Source organism: Macaca thibetana, chromosome 20 (genome assembly GCF_024542745.1).
Source record: "Macaca thibetana thibetana isolate TM-01 chromosome 20, ASM2454274v1, whole genome shotgun sequence".
Classification (NCBI taxonomy): domain Eukaryota; kingdom Metazoa; phylum Chordata; class Mammalia; order Primates; family Cercopithecidae; genus Macaca; species Macaca thibetana.
In genome coordinates, this window is record NC_065597.1 from 64,740,728 (window position 1) to 64,757,922 (window position 17,195).

The 17,195-nt window shown below is 45.5% G+C and overlaps 1 protein-coding gene across 6 annotated transcripts in view; it reads right to left on the minus strand.

Moving 5' to 3' along the window:
• Window positions 1-17,195, minus strand: part of CLEC16A (C-type lectin domain containing 16A) — a 238,587-nt gene that overhangs the window by 157,463 nt on the left and 63,929 nt on the right. For all 6 annotated transcript variants that reach the window (XR_007722128.1, XM_050774232.1, XM_050774235.1 and 3 more), the window contains exons 11-12: window positions 4,524-4,656; window positions 352-452 (exon numbers count right to left, since the gene is read on the minus strand). Coding sequence is in view for 5 of the 6 variants with exons in the window: in XM_050774232.1 (XP_050630189.1) it covers window positions 352-452; window positions 4,524-4,656 (234 nt within the window). In the remaining variant the exon portion in view is untranslated. The remainder of the gene's footprint in view (window positions 1-351; window positions 453-4,523; window positions 4,657-17,195) is intronic.

A 17,195-nucleotide genomic window follows, 5' to 3' on the forward strand; every position in this document is an offset into this window, starting at 1 on the left:
ACTGATTTCAGTTCTGATGTTAGGAAAGAGGTCGGATGCTAAGTCAGTTGTAAATCAAGGGGTCAAAAGAAAACCACAGGGTGAATATAGTCATCCTGGGTTAGGCAGTCAAGTCACCTTCCCCCACACTGCCTGAGTAACCAATTCCTGTGGCTTCAGTTGGCAGAAAAACACCTGAGAAATTCTAATGAAGCTAAAGAGGAGTGGGAGTCAAAACCAAAAAGGACCACCAAAACCAGAAAGGAAATTCTGTACAGAAAGCACCTTTCTTCGTCCTCCATGCAGCAGAGGGGAAGGATGCTATGCATATGCAGGGCCCAGTGAGGAAGTCAGGCAAGGCAAGGGTCTTACCTTTATTATGAGACATGGCATAGAGGAGGCAGAGCACAAACAGAGCATGGTAATCGTCATCCGGGCTGTCCAGGGCATGGTACACCATATCCAGGAAGGGTCTGGAAAAGAGGAGGGGCATATATGAACCTTGTGATGCACATGGGTGAACACCTCCGCTCTCTAACCTGCACATGGGGTGCTAGCTGCCTTTGACACAGCTCTTTGACTAGCTGCCTTTGACCAGGCCACAACTGTGTGCCTGGTCCAGCACCAGGCACTGAGAACACAGACAAATGAGAGACAGGCTCTGCCCAGGAAAGCTGCTATCCAGAGGGGAACCTGACCAAGGAACAGACTGCTTGCTTAGTCACACAACAATCACTCACCAGGTATTTCAGACACAGGGAATCAATTATACAAACTCCCCACAGCACAGCTCCCATGTCAGCTGGTAGAGACAGAATAGACAAACATCACTGCAAAGTGATGTGTGTCAGAAGACAACGAAGAAAACAGGACAGTGTGATGATATCAAACAAGGCACAAACAACAATCCAAACAAGTTCAAGAACATGAGCCCTGGTGCCAGACTGCCTGGGTTCAAATTCGGGTTCTGCCTCTTTTTAGCTTTTTATTCAGCAAACCCTTGGGCAAGTTACATAAAACCTCTCTATTTCCCCATCTGTATGGCGTGGATTCCAACCTCGCAGGATTATTGTGAGGATTCAAGCACAATGAAGACTGAAAAGCATTTAGCACAGGGCCAGGCGCTGTGGACGGTGCCAATGCATGGGAGCTGCTATTTGATTTCTATTTGTAATATACCAAGGGCACTACTTCATGATTTCACTTTGGCAGTGTCCTGACCCAGCAATTTCTTAAGCCAACTTTCTCTGACTGTGAAGAATCGATAGTGAGGTCTCTCACCTCTGATGCTTTGCGGGTGAGATCTGTAGAGAGGCTGCAAATATCGGAAATGGCACATCCCAAATGCTGCCTTTCCAGGTGAAGGGCCTCACAGAAAAAAGACTCTTCAACACCAGGAGAATAGAATATGCACAGGTCTGGCCCACAGGCCAGAGGCTCTGATCCTCTGTCTGTGGCTACCCCCTCTGAATGCCACGTTGAGGTCAAGAGAACAGAGCACCTTCATGAATGACCAAGGGCACATTTAATTTTTGGAAAGACACCCAAGCTCCAATGAACACTGGATGCCTATGGAGAGTGAAAGGGGACTGTGGAGAAATAGGGAGCGTTCACTACATAACCTTTGACACAGTTTTGAATGTTTGACTCTATACATGTATATCTGACACAAAATATTTCATTGAAAAATGCAAAAAAAAAGAAAAAATGTACTTGTCATAACATTTCAAACACACACGTGACACACAAAAACAAAAACAAAAAAAATCTTAAAGGGGACATTTATGTTCCGTTCCCATTTCTCCACAGCCCGAGATGGGGCACCGCCTTTCAGATGTGTTAACAGTTTTGCCATGTGTAGATTTGGGTTTTGAAAGCCTCCAGCAGTAACACTTCCAAACTTAGGAGTAGGATAACATTTTCTTGTAAATCGGCTGCATGAAGTTTGGATCATATTTTCATTTGGGAATAATATGAATAACCAAATGCCAATAGCTGGGTGGGCACCATCTTTTACGAGATGAAGTATCATAAAGCCATTAAGCGTTTTGTTTACACAGGGTAGACTAAGGTGAAAAGGTTGCTTGGGGATTGAGATTAGATGGAAAAAAAGGAGGAATACAAAATTATAGACATGATATGGTCCAAGCTTCTGGAAGAAGGGAGGGTGAAATTCCCAGAAAGTTCACATCGGGAAAAAAAAAAAAAACTGGTGAGAAATAACCAAAATGGTAGTCCCACTGACTTTGAATGCTCGTATCATGAAGACCTTTTTTCCCCTTCTTTACACTTTTTAAGATTTTGCATACTTCATAATTTTAAAGTTTTTTTTTTTTTTAAGAAAAGAAACAATGTTTTGAAAGCCTTAAGTTTCTTAGGCCTATATTTAACCCCAAATGCAGATAGAGCCGATAATATACGGGGAATATAAGAACAGCCTGTTTTTTACCATGCTGTTTCTTGAGGCAAGTAGACCAATGCCAAGATCCAATTCATAGCCTAGAGAACAAACGGCCACCTTTCCTCCCACCCCTGCCTCCCTGCCTTTCTGCCTCCCTGCCAGGAAGTGGGGGGACAGAGGGCAGTGGCAGTTTCTTACAAGCTGCATCTCGATACCTTGACAAAGGAGAAAGCAGCTCTCCACCTGGGCCAGTCTCTACGCTGGCATTCAGTCTCAGAGTCTAGCAGAGATCTGGCCCGGAGGTTCTCAGGCCTGCACGTGGCCTAACTCAAGGCAACTGAATCAGCTTCCATTAGAAGCCATGTGCTTCAAGATGCCCAAAGTTAGGAAACAATCTCAATCAACTCTAAGAAAACCCTTCTCTCCAACAGAATTCAGAAAAAAAGAAGTCATCAACCCCAATATTCAAACATAACATTTTGGTCTGTTTTTTTTTGCCCTTTTTTTGGTGGCGGGAGGAATAGATGGGTGTTTTTCTTCTATTAGCAAAGCTACAGTATTACCATACTATGAAAAGTATGTCCTCTGTTTCCATGTATCAGATCCTAAGGAACTGAACACATCATGACAGTATTCACCTAAAAGCAGTAGCTTACATTCTTTTAGACAAAATCTCATTCTGTTGCCCAGGCTGGAGTGCAGTGGTGCAATCATAGTGCATTGCAGCCTTGACCTCTCTGGCTCAAGCAATCTCCCACCTCACCTCTCAAGCAGCCAGGACTACAGGCACCTGCCACCATGCCCGGCTAACTTTTTCATTGTTTTGTAAAGATGGGGTCTCACTATGTTGCCTAGACTAGTCACAAACTCCTGGGCTCAAGTGATCCTCCCGCCTTGGCCTCCCAAAGTGCTGGGATTGCAGGTGTGAGCCACCATGCCTGGCTTGATCTTCTATTAAGCAGATACCTCTTCCTTTGCCTAAGCACCACCCCACTACTGGTTATTTGGGGCTCTTCTAATTATTTACAGTCTAAAGAATGCTGTGCCAAGGTGGTCCCCAATCTTCTGTGTTTAGAATGACTTCCTTAATTTTCAGAGCTTTGGGAGTTACATTTTTTGCTCTGAAGCAAAATCTAAAAGGTCTTTGTACTCCACTGTTTTTTTATTTAGCAAAAACTAAAAATGGCTCCCTTGCACATCTGATAAAAATTAATCCCATCTGTTAAGTCATTGAAACATTTGCCAAGCAAAGAGACAAATAAGATATGGAGGGAAAAAATTAGTGGACTTCACATCTTCACTTGAAATTGGATTACTAAAGAGGATGCCGGGGGTGGGAGGTGTATTTCCACCAGCCCTCTCTAGAGGCTGAGGAAGTGAATGTCTCACAGGCTGACAGAGAAATCCTGGTGTGGTGCATTTATGAACAGGAGGGTAGTGCTAATCAGGAGGCTGTTGCAGGGGTTTGTGCAGTGGGGCTGTAAGATAAAGAAATAACTCTGAAATGAAGAAGCCCTGCTACCAGCTCCCACATACACTGGGAGTAGCCTTCCCTCCAATCCCATTGTAAAGGGGCTCATGCTATGGCAAGGTTCCAGGAAATGTGGGGTCACCCAGGTTTAAGAAGATGTAGCTACAGATGGCCATCACCGAAATGAATTATCAGGCAAAAAGTCAAAGGTGGATCGCAGCACTAACTCACGCGGGCCGAGTCAAGAGGGCGGGCCCTATAGATGGGGTATGTGTATGTGTGTACCGGGGAGGGAATGAACCAGGCAACGAGATCCAAGCCCAGCTACTGAGGGGATCCTTCCTCGGAACAGCAGAGCATTTCCAGGGGCAGCCAATATGAAGCAACCCATGTCCGTTAGACGGAGCCCAGCTCCAAAGTGCCAGGAGCGGGGCAGGGAGAGTTGCGCTATCCTGGCGAATCTCTTTGTAAGGGAGTGAGCATTACAGTATTGAGTGATGGCTCTGTCCCCATGCCTCTGGGTGGCCAGAGCTGGAGAAGCAGGGAAAGAAAGGGAGGCAGCATGGTCGGGCTGAGGGACAGAAGAGGCTCTGGCCCCAGGGCTCGACCTCCCCACTGAGCCCTCTCCTCTTCCCTGAGAGAGCACTCAGCATCGGCCTCTCGGGCAGCTACCTGCTCCACTGCGCACTCTCAGAGCAGGTGGCGGCGGCGCTCTTCTCCTCGTCCGTGGTGTTCTGCTCCTGCACGGAGGTGCTGGCGGCCAGCTCTGAGAGCTTGCTACGCTCCATGATCACCATCTCGATCTCTGGAAGCCAAAATGGAGACTGGGATGAGCCTAGACAGCTTTGCAGCCCTAGATTTGTACACATGCTCATGTTGGAGAATAAATATGCATAAGTGACTCCTAACATGTCAAGTACATGTCCGACAGCAGTGACCTGAACATCAGTGACACATTGGGGTGGAAATAAGACACAGGCCGGAGCCTGTCTTTCCATTCATCACAGGAACATCAAGAAACGTGTTCCTGTTTTTGATAACAAAACACAAATTGCAATCATTTATTCTATTTCAAGAATTTAAAATGGCCTTTTTTACTTTATTGATACCACATTTCCTTCCCAAAGGATTTGAGGCAGCAGAGAAGAGACGATATGTGGTTGGTAAACATAATCATCCTCACTGACAATATTCTAAAGCACCTTACATTTTCTTTTTTTTTTTTTGAGACAGAGTCTCGCTCTTGTCACCCAGGCTGGAGTGCAGTGGCACGATCTTGGCTCACTGTTACCTCCGCCTCCCGGGTTCAGGTGATTCTCCTGCCTCAGCCTCCTGAGTAGCTGGGATTACAGGGGCCCGCCACCACGCCTGGCTAATTTTTGTATTTTTAGTAGAGACAGGATTTTGTCATGTTGGCTAGGCTGCTCTCGAACTCCTGACCTCAGGTGATCCACCCACCTTGGCCTCCCAAAGTGTTGGGATTACAGGCGTGAGCCACCATGCCCGGCCTAAAGCTGCTTACATTTTTAATAGAAAGCTCTGATGTGACTGAAGCCTTTTGTTTTCCTTTTCCACTTACAACTTCCGGAAGGCAAAGAGAGATTAGGAACCTCATTTTATTTTTCTCCCCATTAAACAAGGGTAACCTGTAGCAATCAACTTAAGCATGGTGTGCATTTTTATTTTTCAGAAAAAGTTATGAACCACCAAAGACAATATCTTGAATTACAGATGGACGAGGGTTGGGCTGTATGGTGTCCCCATCACAGAGTTCTTGGCTGTGCGGCGTAGACTTTCAGTCAGCCCTCGGAACTCAGAGTTCACATCTTTTTCCCCACCTTCGGGAGACATACAGGGGGAAAAAGAGGTGGCAAAATGTGAACCTGCACTTCTGTTTGTAGAGGGATGTGAACACATACCTTGGGCTCAGACACAGCCTCTGCCACGGTCTCCCTCCCCCCTGGCTCATGCAGGGACCTCAGCCACCTCTTCTGCCACCCCAATTTATTCTCCACACAAACCCAAACGATTTTAAGGAATTAGCTCGCGTCACTCCTCTGTTCAAAACTCCCAATGCCTACCCATCACTCCCAAGATGAAATCCAAACACATGGCCTGGCCCCAGTCCACCTCTGACCTTACCTCCCGGCCATCCTTGCCTGGCTGGCTCACGCTGCTCCAGCTGTGCTGGGCTTCTCACTATCTCTTGAACATCCCAAGCTTGTTTCTTTTTTGTTGTTGTTGAGACAGAGTCTCACTCTGTCAGCCAGGCTGGAGTGCAGTGGTGCCATCTCTGCTTACTGCAAGCTCCGCCTCCTGGGTTCACACCATTCTCCTGCCTCAGCCTCCTGAGTAGCAGACTACAGGCGCCTGCCACCATGCCCGGCTAATCTTTTGTATTTTTAGTACAAACAGGGTTTTACCATGTTAGCCAGGATGGTCTCCATCTCCTGACCTCGTGATCCACCTGCCTCAGCCTCCCAGAGTGCTGGGATCACAGGAGTGAGCTACCGCGCCTGGCCCAAGCTTGTTTCTATCCAAGGACCTTTACACAGTAGTTTCCTCTGCCTGGAAGGCTCTCACCCCAGGTCTCTCCTAGCCAGGTGTGACTGGGGTACATCATTCAAGGCTCAGCTCACATGTCACCTCCTTGGAGACATCTTCCTGGATGCCCTCTTCACCAGTTTTTTTTTTGAGACAGGGTCTTGCTCTGTCACCCAGGCTACAGTGCAGTGGTGTGATCATGGCTCACTGTAGCCTTGACCACCTGGGCTCCCGAGTAGCTAGGAACACAGTTAAGTTCCACCGCACCTGGCTAATTTTTTAATTTTTGTAGAGATGGGGACTCACTGTGTTGCCCAGGCTGGTCTCAAACTTCTGAGCTCCAATGATCCTCCTACCTTGGCCTCCCAAAGTGCTGGGATTACAGGCGTGAGCCACCAGACCGGACTTCACCTGCTTTTTTTTTTTTTACATACCTCTTAAAAAATTATTATTAACTAAACTCAACTCCACACTTTGGGCAGATTTCATTAGTTTTTCCCAATGTCTTTTTTTCTGTTCCAGGATCCCTTTTACATTGAGTTCTCATTCTTAGGTTCCTCTGGATGTGACGTTTCTCAGACTGTCCCTGCTTGTGATGACCTGGACATTTTGAGGATTACTGGTCAGGCATTCTCAAGAGTCCCTCAATCGGGGTTTGTCCGATGTCTTTCTGCTATTGGGGCTACAGGTTTTGACGAGGAGGACCACAGAGGGGAAGTACCCTTCTCATCACATCCTATCAGGGCACATACTATCAATATGACTTATGACTATTGATGTTAATCTCCAATACTTGGCCAAGCTAATGTTCATCAGCTTTCGCCACTGTGAAGCCACTTTTCTCCCTCCTTCCATACCATACTCTGTGGAAGAAAGTCAGTAAACATAGGCCACACTTAGAGAATGGGGCATTAGGCTCTGAAACGTCTTTACATATCTCCATAAATTATTTGGCATTCTTCTGTAAAGGAGATTTGTCCTTCCTCCCCCTTATCTTGATTTTACTTTATATTAATAGCATTTATTGCGACTTGGCTCTTACATTCTCCATTGTTTTGCTTCCTTACTGTCTGCCTTCCTCCACTAGAACAGGGGCTTTGTAGCTGTCTTACGTGTCTTGTTCTCCACTGTCTAATCCAGTGTCTGGCACAGAGTAGGCACACAATATATATCTCTTGAAGTGATAAATGAATGACTGGTCTAGCCCAATACGAGTTTTGGCAGCATGCCCGGGTGGCAAAGATTCATGGTGGCTGCGGTCTGAGGGGGGGTGGGCCACTCCCCAAAAAAGTCTGCGATCAACGTGGGCACAAAGTGTTCTCGTGGGGAGATATCTCATGCCCCAAGAGACTCTCCCCAGACTGTTAGGCATGATTGCACCTGCAGGCACCCCTTGGCATGGAGAAGCAACCCCCCTGCCATATCCACATGGGCCCTGGCCCTATGTGAGGTTCACTCTCACCATCCCCCTTCCCTCCCATCTGATCTGAAGTCAGATGCCAAAGATCAGAGTCTCCCACAGGGCGGGCCCTATCACACAGGTGGGAGCCAACAGTGCTTTCTAAGTGGTGTGTGGACAAATGCTTTGTTTGCATAGTTTTATACTTATGTGCATTAGAAGAAAATTCTAGCTGCACAGAAAGCCTTCTGTGGATATTAGTGCTTAGAATAAGGCTAAATTTTGGGAAAAAACCAAGTGAGTCAATTCAAAGAAAGCTATCCAGTAAACAGCAGAGCAAATAGTACACAGAGATGGCTAAGAGCTGGAATGTGGGCGGGCGTGGAGGCTCATGCCTGTAATCCTAGCATTTTGGGAGGCTGAGGCAGGAGGATCCCTTGAGATCAGGAGTTCGAGATCAGCCTAGCCAACATGGTAAAAACCTGTCACAAAAATTAGCCAGGTGTGGTGGCGGGTGCCTGTAATCCCAACTACTCGGGAGGTTGAGGCATGAGAATCGCTTGAACCCAGGTGGGAGCTGCAGTGAACCAAGATTGGGCCACTGCACTCCAGCCTGGGTGACACAGTGAGACTGTTTCAAAAAACAAAAAAAAGAAAAAAAGAAAAAAAAAGAGCTGGAATATGGTGCAGACTGCTGTCTGGGAAACATCACTCTTTCCTTTCTCCCATTTTCACCTCCACCAGCCTCCTTCAGGCGCTTAGTGCCCTCCAACTACCCTGGTCGTCTCCAAAGTGGGTATGGACCTCAGTGGGCATGCAAGATGATTCCCTAGGCAATAGGTCTTTTAATGCTTCTCATCTTTTAAAATCTGTTTTGTTTCATACTGTCCATAATACTAGCACAATCATATATAATTTATAATACATAAATGTTTACACATATTTGGGAGATGTATGCTTAAATGTCATAGGTATGTTTGCTTGTGTTTACTAACAAGACTTGCCATCAGACATCTGAAGACTCCCAAGCAAGCCTGTGAGGCCAGCCTCCTCCTCGTCTCCCAGCCTCTGGCCTCTGCCCTTTGAGGCAGAGGACGTGGCATAGGCCCACCTCCCCTACAGCTGCAAGTTCTCCTTCCCCAGGCTCAGCTCTGCTGTGCTTGGCTGACACAGTGGGAACTCAGCTCCAAGTACTTCCTAAGGTTACAGGGCCAAGCCCCAGTGCCCTGGCCTGGAGGCCAAGCTTCATGACATAGTTGTACCCTTTCTGGCTTAATCTCGTTGGACACCAGAAGAATTCTGGAGCAGAGAAGAGGGTGAAGACAATTCAGCACCAAGCTCATCCAACTTTTTTTTTCAAGCAGCTGAATACTAATTTGAAGGGCATTTTTCCAGGGCATCCCACCACAGTCTGCAGATGAGCGCAGAGCTGCTCCAGGAAAGGGTGGTGGGCACCAAATGCCTCTGACTGCCGTGGGCTCCCTGGTGCACTCCACAGAGGCCCCTTTCTGGAATTCTATGGCTTCACACAAAACTGCCTGAAAACCACCGGTTGGTCCAACTCCGGATATTGAATACGAGTGCACAGAAACCCAGAAGTACAGTGACTCTTAACACAGCTGGAAATGCAGCAGCAAAGCCAGGACCGCTCCCCCTTCCTCACCCCCAACCTCCATGTCACGTCTGGGTGCAGAACCAGGCCCACATGGGCCTCTCCACACAAAATGGGATTTCCAAATCCTGGCTGTGACACCTGTGCCCACAGCTGCACCTCACAGTCCTCATCCAGCTAGCACAGCTGTAGAGTGAGTGACTCTACTTAATTTTCTAGATGAATGCAGATCAGATCTTCAAATGTCAAGGAAAGGTTTCTTGCCCTTCTTTTTGATAGTTTTATCCAAACAACCCTTATAGGTACTGAAACAACCCTTATAGGTCTGCCAGCTCCCTGAAGCTCTATGCAAAGTGCTATGTGGGCATGGGAATAGTCGGTAGCAGGTTTCTGGGGGAAAGGGATCCCCAGCTTCTCACTGCTGTAAAGTGAGTATCATCTTTAGAAGAGGATATCAAAGAGGACCTGACCTCTCCTGATGATCAGGGCCACAGGGAACCCCCTCATAGTGCTACATCTGAATGTCGGCATGGTTCTGTGCCACTCTGGGCCCCAACTCCAGTTGTCCCTGCTGTCACTGGCCAGCCTCCCTCCCAAGGTGCAGGTGCCACACTGCTGCCACCAAGGAAAGCAGCTCAGTGGGCTATGTGGATACAGATTTCCACCAATGGTCCCCAAGGCCGGGACTCAGGCACTGAGGCTGGATTCCCAGGGGTCTCTGACTGAACCTCAGTTATGATCCTATTTGGAGTTTGAAGGGACTGAAGCAATAGTTCAGCCCGTTTTGCTCAAACTTCAGTTACTTGCTTGCTTTTATGATCTCTGTCACGTCTCTGTGTTACCTGTACTATTTTTCATTTTATTTGAACTCTTACTTGTTCTTCACTTAAATACAACTTAAAAGGAAAGTTTAACTCGCTATTATGCTCTACAACCTAGCAGCCCACTTGTAGGTATTTATGTGCAAGACACACCTCTGGCAGTAGGAACATGCACACGCACAAGGATATTCACTGCAGTATTATTTGTAATTGCAAAATAATGGAAACTACCTAAATGCCCAGGCATAACAAACCGATGGAATCAACTATGGTACATACACACAGTGCAGCTGTGAAAAGGAATGAAGAAGATATGAGAACTGATATGGAGTAATTTCCGGAGATACTGCTAAGTGGAAGGAACACATATGCTATCCTGTGTGTAAGAAAGGAAGAGAGGAAAACATACACAAATCTGCTTATTTTTACAGAAAGAAACACAGGAAGGATACTTCAGTTACCCAATCAAGTTGGTTATCTATAATAGATGGCAGGAATGAAATGAAAGGGATGTGGAACGGAGGAAAGATACTTCTTTGAATATAACTTTTTGCATAGTTTTGAGTTTGCTAATATTCCATGCATTTTAAAAAGGAAAATTAATTAAATGAATGAGAATGAGAAGGAAGAACCCTAAACTGGAAGCTTTAAAAAAGAATCCAAATCTTTTTATTATTATTATTATTATTTTGAGACAGAGTCTCTCTCTGTTGCCCCGGCTGGAGTGCAGTGGTATGATCTCAGCTCACTACAACTTCTGCCTCCCAAGTTCAAGCAATTCTCCTGCCTCAGCCTCCCGAGCAGCTAGGATTACAGGTGCGCGCCACCATGCCTGGCTCATTTTTAAATTTTTATTTAAAATATTTCGCACCACCATGCCTGGCTCATTTTTAAATTTTTATTTAAAATATTTATCTTTGAGAGACAGTCTCACTCCATCGCCTAGGCTGGAGTGCAGTGGCATGATCTTGGCTCACTGCAACCTCTGCCTCCAGGGCTAAAGGGGTTCTCCAGCCTCAGCCTCCCGAATACCGGGACTACAGGTGCACATCACCATGCCTGGCTAATTTTTTTGTATTTTTAGTAGAGACAGGGTTCTACCATGTTGGTCAGGTTGGTCTCAAACTCCTGACCTCAAATGATCTGCCCGCCTTGGCCTCCCAAAGTGCTGGGATTACAGGTGTAAGCCAGCATGCCTGGCCTCGTTTTTGTATTTTTAGCAGAGATGGGGTTTCACCATGTTGGCCAGGCTGGTCTCAAACTCCTGACTTCAAATGATCCGCCCAAGTCAGCCTCCCAAAGTGCTGGGATTACAGGTGTGAGCCACCATGCCTGGCCTAAATCGAAATTTATTTTAAGTGAATGCCAAATCCACTCTCAATGGGGAAAGGAAGGATGCTAAGACTAATCCAAGTAGCTTATGAACACAATACAGCAGATCTTTGAATAACATCATTTCATTAAACATTGTTGCATTATAACATGGATGAGAATAGAAAGAAAAAAACCGATTTCCAGCCCCGGCCACTGTCTATGTGGAATCTGCATGTTCTTGCCATGTCTGCATGGGTTTTTGCCACGTATTCTGGTTTTCTCCCTCATCCCAGAGATGTACACCTTAGGTTCCCCTGGCGTGTCTACATGGATGCAGTCTGAGTGAGTGTGGGGCGTGTGAGTGTGCCCTGTAACAGGATGGTATCCTGTCCAGAGTTGGCTCCCACCTGGCATCCTGAGGTACCCAGGCTCTGGCCATACAAGACCCTGAACTGGAAATACATGAGTTGGAAAACAAATGAATACAAATGCTTGTCAAATAACAATTCATAAAGCAGACAATAATACAAATACATGACAATACATGATGTGGTATGAAAGCATTCAGCAAGCCTAACAGATTTGTGATTGTTTTTGAACTTCGTGCAGGCAGGAGGTGCTCCTTACAATTTTCACTTTGCAAACATTTATTCCTTGATTTAACCCACCACCACCATGACTGCTGTTCACTTATTAATTCACCAAAAATTGGGTAAGTAATTATCTTACATGTTTTCATAAATCTTTTTTTTTCTTTTTTTTTTTTTTGAGACGGAGTCTTGCTCTGTCACCCAGGCTAGAGTGCAGTGGCATGATCTCGGCTCACTGCAAGCTCCTCCTCCCAGGTTCACGCCACTCTCCTGCCTCAGCCTCCCGAGCAGCTGGGACTACAGGCATGTGCCATCATGCCCAGCTAATTTTTTGTATTTTTAGTAGAGACGGGGTTTCACCATGTTAGCCAGGATGGTCTTGATCTCCTGACCTCGTGATCCACCCGCCTTGGTCTCCCAAAGTGCTGGGATTACAAGTGTGAGCCACCACGCCCGACCCATAAATCTTTAAGTGTATGTACAGCTCACATTTATTTCAATGTTTAATGCTAGAAGTGTTTTGGGCCTTTATTTACAAGTTAGATGATGTTTCTGTGACCAGAAATATGCCACAGGAACTTAACTCCTGTTGGTATCAACTCACCTATGGTAAAATTGGTTTCTTTCTACATCATTTCCCTTAAGGTCACAGTTTCCGAGAACCTATCCATGATGTTAAGTGAGGACTTAGTGTGCTCAGCTATATATCCTCAATTTGGGGATAAGTAAAGCATTGGGATGGGCATGGCGGAGGGAAAATTGCAAAAACATCCTGAACTGTTCGTTTTTTTAAGCAATAAACAACTGTAAGTAAAGCAATTCTGAAGCTTTTAGATGCATTATAGGATTGGGCAAATCAGTAAGCAGATGTTGTTAGGAGTCAGGGCTCTCAGAGTACAAGTAGAAACATACAAATCTAAGATGGGAGAAGACAAGAAAAAAAAACCTGTATGTTCACTGGAATTGGGGGTACTGGTATTGAACATATGATTCTGAAATATGTGTGCGCCATGGAATACTATGCAGCTATAAAAAAGGATGAGTTTGTGTCCTTTGTAGGGACATGGATGCAAATGGAAACCATCATTCTCAGCAAACTATCGCAAGAACAGAAAACCAAACACCGCATGTTCTCACTCATAGGTGGGAATTGAACAATGAGATCACTTAGACACGGGAAGGGGAACAGCACACACCGGGTCCTATTGTGGGGAGGGGGGACGGGGAAGGGATGGCATTGGGAGTTATACCTGATGTAAATGACGTGCTGATGGGTGCTGACGAGTTGATGGGTGCAGCACACCAACATGGCACATGTATATATTTGTAACAAATCTGCACATTGTGCACATGTACCCTAGAACTTAAAGTATAATAAAAAAATAAATAGATAAAAATAAAAAAAAATTCAAAATAAAATAAAATAAAATAAAATATGTGTGTATATGCATGTTTGTATGTATGTATATGTAGGCATGTGTAATGTACACTTTGTATATGTACATACATAGATTTCCTAGCTTTGTCCACTGAAAGGGCCAAACTGCAAAGACACCTCAGTAGCAATGAGCACATCCAGTGCCCAAATCTTGGCCTCTAATACCCCTGTCCATGGACAGGAGCCAGAGAAATGGTTAATTCCAGGGACAGGCAGAGGAGGTACTAGATGAACACAGAACACCATGTTATGCCAGAAAGTGTAAGGGACTGCTCAAAAAAGCACGGGGCAAGCACATGACAGCCAGCTTGAAAGGGTTCCTGCAGGCCAACTCTGGGACAATTTAAGCACCAAAATCATTAAATACAGTAATGCACTATAAACCTTTAGAAAATTGGAATCCATGATTCCACACCAATAAGAGATAAATAAATGAGAAGAAGGGAAAGGTCTTGCTTACAACAGAATGCCAAGGGCTGACTTTTAAACACAGAGAGAATGCTGAAGGTAGAAATTCATCTTTTCCTGCCCATCATGGTAATGACTGAACCAGGCAAGAATCATAAATGCCAAATCTAAGGAGGAATTTTAACAAGGGGCGGGGTATCTATATGATCTCAAAGTGTCTCCCTGTGGACTGCTTATTAGTTGGGAAGATAAAGGAAGGTCATTACACAATACAGAAACTGGGCAATACCTTAGTCATGTGACCAAAATGAACATCACCCAAGAGGGACAGAAGGACATCATGTGCCTCCAGATGTGACATGCTGAGAAGTGCATGACATCATCTATGCCGTGTTCCAGCCAAGAATGCATAACCTCAGTCTAATCACAAGTACACATCAGACAAAGACAAAATGAAGGACGTTTTATTAGAACAAAAAAAGGGGGAGGTTCTGTATTCCTCAAAAAAAAGTGAATGTTGCAAAAGAGAAAGAGACGGTGGAAATGTTCCAGAATAAAGGAGGCTGGAGGCGTGACAATGGAAGGCACCACCCGCCTCTGGATTGGACCTTGCACTGGAGGAAAGAATATGCTAGAAAGACATTATTAGGCTGATACAACAGGAACACAGCAGGAGAATACTATGAAGTTGACAGCTGTGTTGTGCTCATGAATGATAACACCTTAATCTTAGCAAATGCTCATGAAGCTTCAGGAGGAAAGGGGCATGATGGATGTGTGTGGGGTGTGTGGGGTGGGTGTGCAGACAGAGAAAATACAATAGGAAAGTAAATGGTATGAAATGTTACAGGGGGAAACTGGGTAAAGGGTAAACAGATGTTCTTTATACTATTTTTGGTTTTGCAACTTTTGTAAATTTGAAATTATTTTCAAATAAAAAGTTTGGGAAAATTACTATGAGCATAAAACCAATATAAATAGCAACTATAAAAATATACATGATGAATAAACAAAAAGGTGCCAGGGCCTGTTGTGTGCAATTGAGAAAGGGAGATTCATAAACATGAATGAGGTATTCAAGTATTAAACATCTGCCACAGCAAATATGCAGGCTCTCCCCACCCACCCTATCCCCTGCCCTGGAGATAATCATTTAGAATTAGAGCTTTTGCACCATCTTATTCTTTTTTTTTAAGAAACAAGGTCTCACTCTGTCACCCCGGCTGGAGTGTGTGGCACGATCACAGTTCACTGTAACTTCAACCTCCCAGGCTCAAGGGATTCTTCCACCTCAGCCTCCAGAGTAGCTGGGACCACAGGCACGTACCATTATGACTGGCATCTTTTATTTTTTGTACAGACAGGGGTCTCACTATGTTGCCTGGCTGGTCTTGAACTTCTGGGCTCTGGTGATCCTCTCAGGTTGGCCTCCCGAAGTGCTGGGATTACAGGTGTGAGCCACTGTGCCTAGCCACCATATTCTTTAAGGCTCTCTCTGTACCACCTAAAACCATCTCCATATTCTGCAGTGGGAGAAATACTTACGTACCCTCAACTCTGCATGGTAAGGCAGGGGAAACTGAAGTACCAAGGCATTAGGCGATGGGTCTCTGCCCCAGGCCGCTGTGGGCTCCTCTCTTTGCACTGCCCACTTGAGTTGTGGAAATGAGCGCCTGCACAGTATCAGTTCCCATGCCAGGTACCATGGCCTGTCATCTCCAACACTCCAGCACCTAGCCTGGTAAGTTTCCAGCCTCTGGGAGCTGAGTAATATGATTACCATCCCACAGCTCATGAGGCTACAAAGCTGGGAGTGGGAACTCAAATCTCCAACTTACTTTGCTTTGGCCAGTACCACCCAGACCCTCCGCAGCCTCTATCAATTCTACAAAAGCCTCAAAGGCAGGAATGGATTTGTATACCCATGTTTATAGCGGCATTATTCCCAATAGCCAAAAGTGGAAGCAATTCAAGCGTCCATCAACAGAGCAGTGGATAAAGAAATGTAGTCTAGCCATACAATGGAATTATTATTCAGCCTAAAAAAAAGAAAGAGAAGGAAATCCCAGCACATGCTACAACATGAATGAACCTTGAGGACTTCATGCTAAGTGATGCAAGCCAGGCACAAAAGACAATACTACATGATTCCATTTGAATAAACGACCTAGAGCAGTCAAACCCACAAAGACAGAACATCAAAGGGTGGGGTGGGGAGTTATTAAATGGGCACAGTTTTGGTTTTACAAGATGAAAAATGAAAAGCGTTCTGGAGCCAGATGGTGGTGCTGGTTATACAATGTAAATGCACTTTTTTTTTTTTTTTTTCTGGTCACTCTGTCGCCCAGGCTGGACTGCAGTGCATGATTTCGGCTCACTGCAAGCTCCGCCTCTCGGGTTCACGCCATTCTCCTGTCTCAGCCTCCCGAGTAGCTGGGACTACAGGCCCCCGCCACTACACCCGGCTAATTTTTTGTATTTTTTTTAGTAGAGACAGGGTTTCACCATGTTGGCCAGGATGGTCTCGATCTCCTGACCTCGTGATCCACCCGCCTCGGCCTCCCAAAGTGCTGGGATTACAGGTGTGAGCCACTGCGCCCGGCCGAATGTACTTAACACTACTGAAATGTGCACTTAGAAATGATTCAGATGGTAAATTTTATGTTATATGTATTTTACCATAAGTTTAAAAAAAGAAAAAAAAAAGGAAGCAGGGAAGGCTATATCTTTCCACTTGCTGTCCAAGTAGTGCCTGTGTGGGTAGGCACTGGTGTAGGCCAGGAGAGTCCTGAGGGCCCTTAGCACCCAAGGACGTCCACTTCTGCCTCTCCATATGACAGCTCTAGCCAGATCCTTGAGCTTCCCCGATACTCGGACACACTCAGTTTTCAAATTACAGCAATAATTTATCAACTCGCCCAGGGTGATGTCCATTCGAATCTGATTAATATTTGGTAAATGAAGCGCTTTTCAGGGAAATGGCAGGCATGGCCTCCCAATAGTCTTTGACTTCACAATTTCAAGGATTTTCTCAATTGCCCTCTGTGTTCCATATTCCAGCAATCATAGCAAGGACAGACTAAAAAAAGAGGGCAAGAGGGAAATAAGAAGACCTTCAGAGGAAGGCTAAGGGGAAAGATGCCTGGCTGGTTACCTAGGATATAAGGGACAGCCTGCATGTAATTGGCTGGCTTTTTAGCAATGACCGAGAGTACATG